Source organism: Dreissena polymorpha, chromosome 13 (genome assembly GCF_020536995.1).
Source record: "Dreissena polymorpha isolate Duluth1 chromosome 13, UMN_Dpol_1.0, whole genome shotgun sequence".
Taxonomy (NCBI): domain Eukaryota; kingdom Metazoa; phylum Mollusca; class Bivalvia; order Myida; family Dreissenidae; genus Dreissena; species Dreissena polymorpha.
In genome coordinates this window covers 7,719,281-7,733,033 of record NC_068367.1, presented here as the reverse complement: position 1 = coordinate 7,733,033, position 13,753 = coordinate 7,719,281, and the positions used below count along the sequence as shown (strand labels likewise).

Here is a 13,753-nt window from a genome sequence, read left to right as displayed (position 1 = left end):
ACATAACCCGACGTGCAAAATATTGGTGTACTGTGACCTTACCAATATTGGGTCAATTTTCGAATATGGCGGATACAGCGTACAAAACAAAACCTAAGTCCATGACATCAATTATTTCTTGCTTTAATGGTACCATATAGATAAGTTTGTGGTTTAGATAGGTAAATTTTAATAAGTTCTTGCAGTTTCAGTGATCCTAAACCCTTGCATCTTTGATAACATTTTGCACCAATGGGCAAGAGAGAGCGCATTGCAACTCGAAGCAGCCCATTGGGCTATAAAGCTTAGAGTTGAATTATTGCAACTAGGAGCGTAATTGACAGGGATTGAAACGAATATTTGACCCTTACTGTAGTCATTTCAAATTTATGCAAAATCTAAACATACGAATGTGTTGGTTTATACGTTATCTTGTTGCTTATTAATTCCTCTTTCAAAAAATATAACTTCTAGTTTTTGTCCGTTGTTATTAATGGATGTATAGCGAGTTAAACACGAGAAATACACATTTTATGTTAAACCCACGCGCGTTTAAGCTTGTCGATACTTTGTTACGTAACCAGTAGCTATCGATTAGCGTACATCGACGCACCGAGGTCATACATTTTGATGTACCCTTACTAACTTTTATTTATTTTTACTTTTGTGTCTCGGGCGAATTATCATAGAAAGCCGACATTTCGTAGTTTTCAGATAGATCTATATAAATATATATGAAGTATTACTTCTAATTTGGGCAGCCCGTCGAGTAATAACTTTAACTTTTGCAAATATCACACCGTTTTAGAATCTAGATTTACGGTTGACATGTGCGTACTTTATACCGATTTGTAGCGTTTATATTTGGAGTTCGGTTTTAAAAATTACTTCTTGCTTAGAAGAATAGAATTCTGTATACGATAGAAAAATAATAGATTTAAAAATGAAAGTAAAGAAGATATGACTTTGTACGAAAGTAGCTCGCCGTCATAACGCTCCGAACTGATGCTACGGTCTTGGCGATTATGCTTTTGTTAAGATACTGACCGTTATACTTCCGTTGCTAGGATTCTGAATGGCCCAATTACATGCGCAAGCGCACATCAAAAAATATTTTGTTTACATTCGCTCGTAAAAGACAAACCCAGGACGTATCAGTAACTTTTGTATTAAGTGTTTCGAATTATTTTGAAAGTTAGCAACAAAAAAACATACGTAACTTTTGTCCAAGAAATATTCACTGACCAGTAGCAGGTCAGGATGTTAATTAAAGGGATCTTTTCACGTTTTGGTAAATTGACAAAATTGAAAAAAGTTGTTTCAGATTCGCAAATTTTCGTTTTATTTATGATATTTGTGAGGAAACAGTATTACTGAACATTTAACATGGTCTAATATAGCCATTATTTGCATCTTTTGACGATTTTAAAACCTAAAAAATATAAAGCGTTGCAACGCGAAACGATTGAGTAATTTGGAGAGTTCTGTTGTTGTCGTTAAATTTTGTGACACGAAGATTGCTTTTAACGTATAAAATACGTCAGGTAGGGTGTACTCGGCAGGATAGCCGAGAGGGTAATAGCGATTTTACTTCAGGACCTCGGCAGGACTCCAGGGGTCACTGGTTCGAAACCTGCTCCTGGCAATTTTTTTTTCCTTTTTAAAATTTTATTCTTTATTTTTTACTGCAGCTTTTACGATCAAATGTTTACATTTATCAATAGAAAGCATATAATGAATAACTTCAGAACATGCCAAAATCTGTGAAAAGGCTCCTTTAATGTGTCTAAAAGACCTAATGAAAAACATTGTACAAGTCAAAAACATCAGCAATACTACCTTATTTGGCTCAAAATGCAAGATTGTGCGTTCACTGAATACCTGTGATAACATTTTTGTTTGCAGATGGCTGCAGCCTCTGACATAGCAACTATGAAACAGAGAAACCCTGGGTCCCATGCAGGCACACTCAAGGCCAGGGTCATTGCAACAAAGGGACCAGCCACCTACACTAGTGGGGGAGACCAGCGCCATTCCTTGATTGTAGGATTGGCTGACATGACTGGGGCAACAAAGGCTGTCATTTATGACAGTGCTCAGTTCCAACGCTATCAAGCTGGGCTATCAGTAGTTATAAGAAATTTTATATTGAAAGCTGATGGGTCAGTAATTGTGACCCGGGATTCACGAACCTTCTCCACTTCTCACATTGATGCAGCGGATGAGTACACTTCTGAAGCCAGTAGGCTTGTTCATCCCCCAGAAGCCCTGTTTATGAGCCTGGAACAGGCAGCTGCCTCCCCTGCCAAGACACTTGTGTCTGTTAGGGGACACATTGTGCAGGTTAGTAAATACACTTTTTTCTTTCTATACAAATTATGATTTTGTAACTGTATATATGTAAAAATTATGATTTTGTAACTGAATACTACAATCTTAGGAACCACATGTTAAGGCTCTTAACGGCCTTTAGTCTGTCATTTTGAAGAGGCCTTTGACCCCTCAATTTGCATAAAATCATTTGCATTTTTTTACATTGTAAAAACATCAGTCGCAACTTAATTAAAAATTGGTAAATTATTCGCTGTATGAATTTGTTTATGTTAGGCACTTTGAAGCATGTTTAATTGACTGGACACTGGAATTATACCAACACATGATCTTATTCCCCTGTGCTATGAAATTAAAATTTTCCAGGAGGACCAGGAAAGACAGGTCAATTTTGGGAATACATAGACAAGAGTGAAAGATATCACAATCTCCGACAATCGTCGCAGAATCAAACTGATCTTTTGGCGAGAGGCATGTGACATGCTCCACAGAACAGGAACATTTATACAGGTCACAAATGCTGTACACAGAGGGGAGACTTCGCTGTCACTCACCATAAGAAGCACCATCCAGGTATGTTAGATTGCAATTATAAACTCTAACAAATATATGTTATTATTTTCTTTTACATAGTGCTTAACTGTTCAACACTTATGCCACCACTCAGGAATCTATTTTTGAGAATTTGTCAGTGTTAATGGAAAGTATGACAAATGGATGAGCAATCCGTTGCAAGTTGTGGAACAGACATGAACCTTTAATTCTTTAAAATTTCTAGTCAGTGTCAATTAACAATTGATAATTGTAACAGTATTGTAAGTCCTTAATACAAGCATAAATGAAAACACATAATTTTACAGTCCATTAATTAAATTTATGAAAGTTACCTAGATAATTTTTTTTACTCATTTTGCGTCATTTTTGTGGGTCACACTTCCTTTAGCTACATTTAGACATAAATGACTTTCTACAAAATATTGCTTAATGCAAGTGGTTATCACTATTAAGTTATTTTTCATATATAACTATCATGTTTTAATGTATATACAGACATGAACCTTTTAAAATTTCAAGTCATTGTCAATTAACATTTGATAATTGTAACAGTATTGTAAGTCCTTAATACAAGCATAAATGTTTACAGTCCGTTAATAAAATTTATGAAAATTAACCAGAGAATTTATTTTTACTCATTTTGCTTCATTTTTTTTGTGGGTCACACATCCTTTTGCTACATTTAGACATAAATGATTTTCTACAAAATATTGCTTAATGCAAGCGGTTATCACTAATAAGTTATTTATCATATTTAACTATTATGTTTTAATGTATATATTAAAATATATATATATAGCATTAAGCAATATTATTATACATATATATATTGTCTTCAGAAATGCAAAAACATTAAACAGAACTTTACTTACATGCAGTAACTGCACATGGTAATTTTCGTTCGTGACACGTATGCCCTGTCAATTTCTTAATGATCTTTCAATAAGCGACATTATAACATTCGGGACAATTGCGTTAAAATAGTTATTCCCTTAATACATTGTAGTAATAAATTCATAATTGAACTATTTTGATGTACTTTCAGGCTTCTGAGGCTCCATTAGAAGCAAGAGATTTCACCATTGAAGGTGTTGGCGGGGACCAAGAGAAAAAGAACTCCTGGCAGATAATGGGGAATGCTTCACATTAGACAGTGAGACCTTGAGTTTGGCCCTTCCTGGAGAGGACATTGACACTTTCCTAGCACAAAATGCACCAGTCACCCTTCGTCTCTTCATGAGGGGGGCCATAGTTGAGCGTGTGGAAATTGTGGGCTAAATGTAAATTGAGTCTGACATTAAAAAAATGTGCTGTAAATAAGTCTTTTTAAGAACATATCACTTTCTGAAATGATCAGAAGTGGATGGGGAAATGTTAAAGAATAATTCCTTATATAATTATTCTTTATTAATTTTGGAGCAATATGCACAATTAAAATAGCATATTTCAGTGATACATGAACCAGTTCTAATGAAATCTTTTAAAAAGAGTAAACAATCACATATTTTCACCTTAAAAACCACTACAGTGTTGTATGTTCCAGCTGGTAACAGTGGATTTATGAATAAAATAAGAAAATAAGCACTTTGGTCGCCCAAGAAGAAAGTGGTTTTTAAGGTATAAATATGTGATTATTTACTTTTTTTGAAAGATTTCATTAGAACTGGTTCATGTATCACTGAAATATTTGCTATTTTAATTGTGCATATTGTTCCAAACTTAATATAGAATGCTTATATAAGGAATTATTCTTTAACATAACCCCACCGACTTCTGACCATTTCAGAAAGTGATATGTCCTTAATGGTGTAATGTAAACATTTGTGTCACGTAGTATTTTTGTGTATTTTAGCTAGTCACCCTTCTTCTCTTCCTGAGAGGGGCCACAGTTGAGCTTGTGAACTGTGGAATAAATGTGACTTCACATGAAAAAAATCTGCTGTAAATAAATCTTTTGAATGTTGTACATCTGTTCTGTTACATATTTAGTTAATGACTGATGCTTGTAATGCACCACTTTTTAAATGCATGTCTTTTTTACTGCTGGTTTCAAAATAAATACTTTTCTAGTGCAGTTCTTGTAACAGTTCTTTTCACAGACTGACAAAAAACAATTCTGTTCACTTTGTTACAGAAATTTCTTTCATATTTCTTAAACGGCAACATTAGCCTCTTACTTGTGAACTACCTTATTTGACGCCGCACAACGCACGACGCAAAACAGACAAAAGGCGATCACAAAAGCTTACCATGAGCACGTTGTGCTCAGGTGAGCTAAAAATAAGAAGAATTTACACAAGTTTTTTCAATCAAAAGAGTCTTTCTAATTTAGACTAGAGTGTTAACAAGGTTTTACTTAAGCCATATATAGCCATATAAGGAAAAATGCGCCACCCCTGGTGGCCATGCAACAAAAAACATTTTCGAACTCATCCAAGATATCATTGGGACAAATCTTCAGACCAAGTTTCTGATGATCGGAAAATAAATATGACCTCTAGTGTTAACAAGGTCATACATTTCATTTCAATTTAAAGGGGCCTTTTCACAGATTTTGGCATTTTTTTAACTTATTCATTAAATGCTTTATATCGATAAGTGTAAACATTGGATCGTAAAAGCTCCAGTAAAAAATCAAGAATAAAATTAAAAAAAGGAAAAGAACATTGCCCGGACCAGGTTTCGAACCAGTGACCCCTGGAGTCCAGCCAGAGTCCTGAAGTAAAAACGCTTTAGCCTACTGAGCTATTCCGCCGATTACACATATTTGATGTATTTTATACCTTATATAAGCAATCTTCGTAGTTTCACAAAATTTAACGACAAAAACAGAACTCTCCAAATTATTCAATCGTTTTGCGTTGCAACGCTTTATAATTTTTAGGTTTTAAAATCGTCAAAAGATGCATATAATGGCTATATTAGACCATGGTAAATGTTCAGTATTACTGTTTCCTCACAAATATCATAACTAAAACGAAAATTTGCGAATCTGAAACAACTTTTTTCAATTTTGTCAATTTACCAAAGCGTGAAAAGATCCCTTTAAAATAAAAGTTATGAAGAACATGTGTTGAAAAATGCGAATTAAGTCAGATATTGAATTGACCTCTAGAGTGTTAACAAGGTCATACATTTCAATAAACATGTAATTTAAAATAAAAGTTATGAAGAACATGTGTCGAAAAATGCGAAATAAGCCAGATATTTAATTCTGAATTTGAAAATGTCTGTACCGTCGAATTCGCCATAATGAATATCATGCATGTAACCAACTTTCATGAAGATCGGATAATAAATGTGACCTCTAGAGTGTTAACATGAAGAACATGTGTCGAAAAATGCTAAATAAGCCAGATATTTAATTCTGAAATCAAAAATGTCTGTACAGTCGAATTGGCAAGAATGTATGTCATGCATGTAACCAACTTTCATGAAGATGGGTAAATAAATGTGGTCTCTAGAGTGTTAACAATTAGATAAAGCCATATTTAGGCATATAAGGAAAAATGCGCACCCCCTGGTGACCATGTTTTTAAAGAAACCAAAATCATTTTCGAACTCATCAAAGATATAATTGGGACAAATCTTTTGACCAAGTTTCATGAAGATCAGAAAATAAATGTGCCCTCTGGTGTGTTAACAAGGTTTTTATATAGCCATATAAGGAAAAATGTCCCGCCCCCTGGCGGCCATGTTTTACAACCAAAGCGCATCATTTTTTTTCTCATCCAAGATATTATTGGGATGAATCTTCTTACCAAGTTTCATGAAGATTGGACAATAAATGTTGCCTCTAGAGTGTTAACAAGATTTACAATAGCCATATAAAGCCATTTAAGGAAAAATGCCCTGCCCCTTGGCACCCATGTTTTTCAAGCAAAGGTAACCATTTTCAAACTCATCCAAGATTTCATTTGGAAAAATCTTCTGACAAAGTTTCATGAAGAACAGAAAATAAATGAAGCCTCAAGAGTGTTAACAAGATTTTAGTATAGCCATATACATGTACATAGCCATATAAGGAAAAATGCCCCGTTCCTTGGCAGCCATGTTTTACAAGCAAAGATTACCATTTACAAACTCATCAAAAATATCAATGGGACAAATCATCTGAGCAAGTTTCATGAAGATCGGAAAGTTATTATGGCCTCTAGAGTGTTTACAAGGATTTACTGTAGCGATATAAGGAAAAATGCTCCGCCCCCCCGGTGGCCATGTTTTTCAACCAACCAGCATCATTTTCGAACTCATCCAAGATATCATTGGGATGAATGTTGTAACCAAGTTTCAAACAATAAATGTGCCCTCTAGAGTGTTACATGTAACAAGGTTTTACTACAGCCATATATAGCCATATAAGGAAAAATGCCCCGCCCCTTCACAACCATGTTTTCAAGCCAAGATTACCATTTTTGAACTCATCCACGATATCATTGGGACAAATCATCTGAGCAAGTTTCATGAAGATCGAAAATTAAATGTGACCTCTAGAGTGCTAACAAGATTTTACTATAGCCATATCAGGAAAAATGCCCCACCCCCTGGCGGCCATGTTTTTCAACCAACCAGCATCATTTTCGATCTCGTCCAAGATATTATTGGGATAAATCTTCTGTCCAAGTTTCATGAATATCAGACAATAAAGGTGGCCTCTAGAGTGTTAACAAGATTTTACTACAGCCATATATAGCCCTATAAGGAAAAATGCCCCGCCCCTTGGCAGCCATGTTTTTCAAGCAAACATAACCATTTTCGAACTCATCCAAGATATCATTGAGACCAATCATCTGACCAAATTTCATGAAGATTGGACAATAAATGTGGCCTCTAGAGAGTTAACAAGTCAAATGTTGAAGCCACACAACGCACGACGGACAAAAGGCGATCACAAAAGCTCTTTTTTCAGGAAATATACATGATGACTGACTATATTGGAAGCATGGAAGCATTTTGTAAACATTGTGTTATCACGTGCTTTCTTACTCCCAATATATTGCGTCTAACTTGGATAATGAACCGTTAGCTCCGCCCATTCTAACATTTCATTCAACAAAGTTATCTCAGGTGTAAGCGAGCTTGATATTGATTGGCCCAGCTAGCATGTGCGCTTCCATAACAAAAAGGTCACGCGTGGTCGCTTACTATGGTGAAGACCGGTTTCGCTTTTTGTTTAAATGCTTACGCTGACAATGAAACCAAATTGAAAACCAGTCCAGATTTGAATGGCAGACAATCTCAGTACATTTCATCTGCTTGATATGACGCAATTTTCGATATTTTTATACATTTTTATTGAAAAAAAATGTGTGTACCAGGGACTCTCGATTGGTTTGGAACATTTGTCTTTTTTCAAATTTATGCATACAAATACACATAATTAAGCGTCTCCGAGAGCCCTGGAGAGCCATGAACAATATCTTAAACTGACAATAGTATAATATTTAGCGATACCCCATATCTTAAATTGCCTAAATCTTAGATGAACAAGAGCTGCTTTTGTTAAACACAAGGCCCCCTACTGTGCTTTGTAGTCACACATAAGCTTTATCCCAATTGAAAACAGCATTGGAAATGTATTGTCCATTGATCTTTGACAAAGTAATGGGCCTTGCATAGTATCTGAAAGTGTTTTGGTAAAAGTGTTATTTTTAAGAACATGCATAAGCTCAAGGAATGTAATTTCTCAAAAAATCAATGGAACGGAATGCAACTCACACTTCATCTTACGTAGACTTACGTACCAAAAAGTCCAAGGCCCATAACTTCGCCCAAAATCAATGGACCAGAACAAAACTCATGAGAACATGAATCATTAAACGCAAACATTGTCACCATCATGATCAGGACGGGCCCACTTTTAAGATTCTATGTCTAACAACTTATTGTAATATCAATTTGGGATCATTATTGGTTGGCAAGTATTTTACTGACAAAATATCCCTTTATTATAAGATGGATTTCATAAATGTGAGAAATCAACAGTGAAACGTTGCATGAGGTATCCAGGGTTGTTTTCCTGTTTGCGCATGTTAAAAAAGCAAACCACTCATGGGAGCATGCACAACAAAATAGGGTCTATAAAACAGGTCTCTGTCACGTTGACAGAAGTATATTTTCTACACATTTTTTCTCTAAAAGATGGAAGACAAACAAAAAAGCTTAAAAAATTATTTTGTTTGTATTAAAATTCATATAAAGCATTAGTCAACACTAAATATTAAAATAATAGCAAAATATGAAACAATTAAACAATAAAATTAAAAAGGTAAGTAAGTCATTTAAAAAAGGTAATTTGGCATTTTTTCAAGACATCACTTTAGACGTTTTGTTATATATTACATAAACCAAAACAACAATGTTTCTTCATTTCCGGGAAAATCCCGGACAATGCGGGACGTAATGGCATGTATGCAACACACGTGATTGAACACGACGTCAGCTTATAAAAGGAGAATTTCAAACTGCATCTGCTCTCATATACCGACCGTTTAAATTATACCTTACACTGTCTGCTTACTGAATTGGACTTTCATTGAGCTGATACACACAAAATAATGCCCCAGACAACAGATGCATGTATGTAAGGATATCTTAATCATGCACATAATATTAGTTTACCAAAATTTTTAATCATTTATGCTGCATATACGTCACGAAACTCACATGGAAAGCATGTTTTCTTAGACTATGTTCTAAAGTCTTTACCAACGTGAGTGACACTAACACTTGTTCAATATATTTTACAATAATTTTAAGATCGTTGTTTTTATTCTATTTCAGATGAAAACTATTTATACAAGTAACAACTGCAATATAAAAGTGCTAGAATAACAAGATGTGTTTGTGAAACACAATGTCCCCCTATATGATGTTTGACCTTGTAAGATGACCTTGACCTTGTGAAGGATGACCTTGACCTTTCACCACTCAAAATGTGCAGCTCCATGAGATACACATGCATGCCAAATATCAAGTTGCTATCTTCAATATTGCAAAAGTATTCATAAAATAAGCGATTTGGGCCACATATATTTGACCTCTGACCTTGAAGGATGACCTTGACCTTGACCTTTCAACGCTCAAAATGTGCAGCTCCATGAGATGCACATGCATGCCAAATATCAAGTTGCTATCTTCAATATTGCAAAAGTATTTTTAAAATAAGCGATTTGGGCCACATATATTTGACCTCTGACCTTGAAGGATGACCTTGACCTTGACCTTTCACCACTCAAAATGTGCAGCTCCATGAGATACACATGCATGCCAAATATCAAGTTGCTATCTTCAATATTGCAAAAGTATTCATAAATTGAGGGATTTTGGACACATATATTTGACCTCTGACCTTGAAGGATGACCTTGACCTTTCACCACTCAAAATGTGCAGCTTCATGAGATACACATGCATGCCAAATATGAAGTTGCTATCTAAAGTATCTTCAATATAGCAAAAGTTATTGCAAAATGTTAAAGTTGGCGCAAACAGACAGACCAACAGACAGACCAACAGACAGGGCAAAAACAATATGTCCCCCACTACTATAGTGGGGGACATAAAAATTGCTTGTATCTATAATTACTTTAGTTAAGATGTAAAATATTGATTCAATAAATACCTGTCACTTGGTTTACAAATAAACACTTTGGCGAATTTAAAACAAAGGGAGGTAACATAAGCTTTTACAAAGCGCGTGCTCGACGAATTGGCAGTAGGTCATAATATACTAAATCGTTTCCCAATATAATTCAATGTAAAAGCGACAACTTTGAGCGAACATAAATGACACATTTTGCACATAGACAGAGACCCCCATAATCACACTTTTCTTAAAGGCCATTCTGAGCGGAATCGATTTATGCAATAAAAAGATATGCCATAATACCCGAAAGGGGAGTTAGACAGTACAGATAGATAGATAGATGTTCAAACCAAGAAAGAGGTCGATGCAAATCAAAATCGACTGTTTTTGCAATTTTTTTCCGGCCGTTTCTTAGTGGAATGTAACCCTTTTCAGTGCAATGCTTTACTATAGTCTCTTAATTTATCAAATTTCATGTATTTACTAGTGAACAGTTATTCATGCCATACCACTATCTCCAAACGATAAAACCCGAACGTTTAAAACACGCCTTCGAGTCAATTATGATATTTTTTTAAGAGAGTACAGCCTACATCAAACGCTTATTTAGTATACTGTAACCATTACTGACAATCTGAACACTAAGTTAGTATGAATACGAAGCTCACAGGTGGTTAGCGTGCATACTAATACACATACCTGGTAAAAACATCATTTTGAATAATATAAAAAACGAATTAGATCTATATCGAACAAATAACACTCTGAAAAAAAAATCACTATAAAATAATAATAATAATATATATTTGATAGTGATTTTTATGCTCCCCCAAATTTTTTTGGGGGGAGCATAAAGTCGCCGCTTCGTCCGTCCCTCCGTGTGTCCGTCCGTGTGTCCGTCCGTCCGTGTGTCCGTCCGTGCACAATTTTTGTCCGGGCTATTTCTCAGCAACTAATGACCGGAATTCAATGAAACTTTATGGGAAGCTTCACTACCAAGAGGAGATGTGCATATTATCAGCGGGTTCTGGTCGGATGATTTTTCACAGAGTTATGGCCCTTTGAAATTTTTCATTAACTGTACATATAGTGCAATTCTTGTCCGGGCTATTTCTCAACAACTAATGACCGGAATTCAACAAAACTTTATGGGAAGCTTCACTACTAAGAGGAGATGTGCATATTATCAGCGGGTTCTGGTCGGATGGTTTTTCACAGAGTTATTGCCCTTTGAAAGTTTATATAAACAAATTCTTGTCCCCCCAACTACTGTGCCCTCAAGACGTTTCCTTTTATCTGAATATATAGTGCAATATTGTGACAAATAAACTTTTGGGGAGCATCACCCGTCTCCGACGGTTTCTTGTTTTCCACAGAAGTTTATGTTTTTACTGATTAATATCCTAGCCACACGCTAACCACCGTGACTCAGCTAAGGCCGACATGCAGACAATAAAAACAGGGAATTTTGCAATATTTTGCAGCAACATCCGTAGTAGTAGCTGTAGTAGTAGTAGTAGTAGTAGTAGTAGTAGTAGTAGTAGTAGTAGTAGTAGTAGTAGTAGTAGTAGTAGTAGTAGTAGTAGTAGTAGTAGTAGTAGTAGTGGTAGTAGTAGTAGTTAGTAGTAGTAGTAGTAGTAGTAGTAATAGTAGTAGTAGTAGTAGTAGTAGTAGTAGTAGTAGTAGTAGTAGTAGTAGTAGTAGTAGTAGTAGTAGTAGTAGTAGTAGTAGTAGTAGTAGTAGTAATAGTAATAGTTATTCATTCTTTCATGAGTTAACTCACCCATCCACATTCACCCCCACAACCCTACCACTCACCAACCCGCTCACTCAGTCTCTCAATAATTCATTCATTTATGCATTCATTCATTCATTCATTCATTCATTCATTCATTCATTCATTCAAGTATTTAATATGAAAGTCACGCACACGAATTTGACAAAGGGTTCGATAATATGCGTACATTAGTCGATAATCCTTTACATGTATGGTCTTGCAATCTGATGAAATAGCCTATCACTAATGCACGTACATTCTTTTAATTCCATACGACAATCCTGATGACAGATATAGCCATAAGAACAATAGACCAGAGGGGCTAGATCTGTAGATAGGTCCATTGCCACATTTTAAATACCAATTAATGACCTTCCCTCGCGAGGAGCTCAATAGACAAACTGACGCAAGCATTTAGGCAGTAGTGGATATGCTGATTATCGCAAAATTCGGTTGATTGTTGGCGAAAACGATAAATGAAAGCACTGATCTCGATATTGTTTTGAATGTAATGCTTCTAAAAATGGTCGGCTAGCTGTCAACGTAAGAGCAGTATATTGATGACCTTAGCAGTGAATGTTCAGATAAGAAATACGGTATAATAATTATATGTTATCATTTGTAATGGACAAAATCTGAATACAATAGATTGAATAGACATAAAATGATTTCAGTTATGTGCATTGATTTTTTTTGTAAAATAAATAATCTTCAGATATAACAAAATACACAGTCAATTATTACATTTAAAAAAGCTAAACATACCTTTACAAGTATTGCACTTGGCAAATGTGTGTTTTGTTCAGGGTACTGTACTTTGAAGTGTGTTTTGTTCAGGGTACTGTACTTTGTGTGTGTTTTGTTCAGGGTACTGTACTTTGAAGACATTTTACTTAAGAGTTTTTACATTAAAGTTTATAATCATGTACATATTAACCATGTGTAATTCATGTAGATTTCCCTAGCTGAGTTTCCACTTGATCATCCACATAGGAATGTATACAGGTGCTCTTCTAGTGTGTGAAACCGGGTCTTTAAATTCGCAACCTTAAAATTACCAAAAACAATCATGGTAAGAAACTTAATATAATGTTGTTCGTGATAAGGCTACTTAATATTAAAAAACACATCTGGAATGCATTGCATTATGTCGTCAACGAGTTATATACCGATATACTACTTTAGGTAAAGAAAATACATGCAAGTTATCTGAACTAAAATTTATGTACTACTTTGTTTCACAGAATATTGGAATTCGTAAGAAGTGAGAAAGAAGGTCGACAATTTACGCTAATCCTTCTTATTAAGGATTAGTTTAATACTCTGGAAGTGCAAGAAAGTTAATGGCCTCTAAGTCTGTAAATGTAGGACATGGCCCAAACTAAAATCTGAAATATATAAACCCATACTTGTGAACCAATGTCCCAGTTTTGTTCTTCAGTACGAATGAAAGTTACGTTTTGGATACATATTCAGAGGTATGCATTTAATTTCTTTGCTTGTATTATGTATTTCCCGAAAAAGT

The 13,753-nt window shown here is 35.0% G+C and overlaps 1 protein-coding gene and 1 long non-coding RNA gene across 3 annotated transcripts in view; one reads left to right on the top strand and one right to left on the bottom strand.

Moving 5' to 3' along the window:
• LOC127856006 (rRNA N6-adenosine-methyltransferase METTL5-like) overlaps positions 1 to 10,578 on the bottom strand; it is a 30,231-nt gene extending 19,653 nt beyond the window's left edge. Inside the window, exon 1 of one of the 2 annotated variants that reach the window (XM_052391971.1) lies at positions 10,488 to 10,578. In XM_052391971.1, coding sequence (XP_052247931.1) covers positions 10,488 to 10,545 — 58 coding nt within the window. In that variant the 5' untranslated portion in view covers positions 10,546 to 10,578. Of the gene's footprint in view, positions 1 to 2,171; positions 2,251 to 10,487 lie in introns of those variants that run through there. The other variant, XM_052391970.1, reaches the window with a different exon arrangement.
• LOC127856008 (uncharacterized) lies at positions 2,076 to 4,304 on the top strand. Its single transcript, XR_008037815.1, has 3 exons — positions 2,076 to 2,322; positions 2,677 to 2,883; positions 3,911 to 4,304. It is a non-coding gene; the product is annotated as an uncharacterized LOC127856008 (long non-coding RNA).
• Positions 10,579 to 13,753: the final 3,175 nt, after the last annotated feature.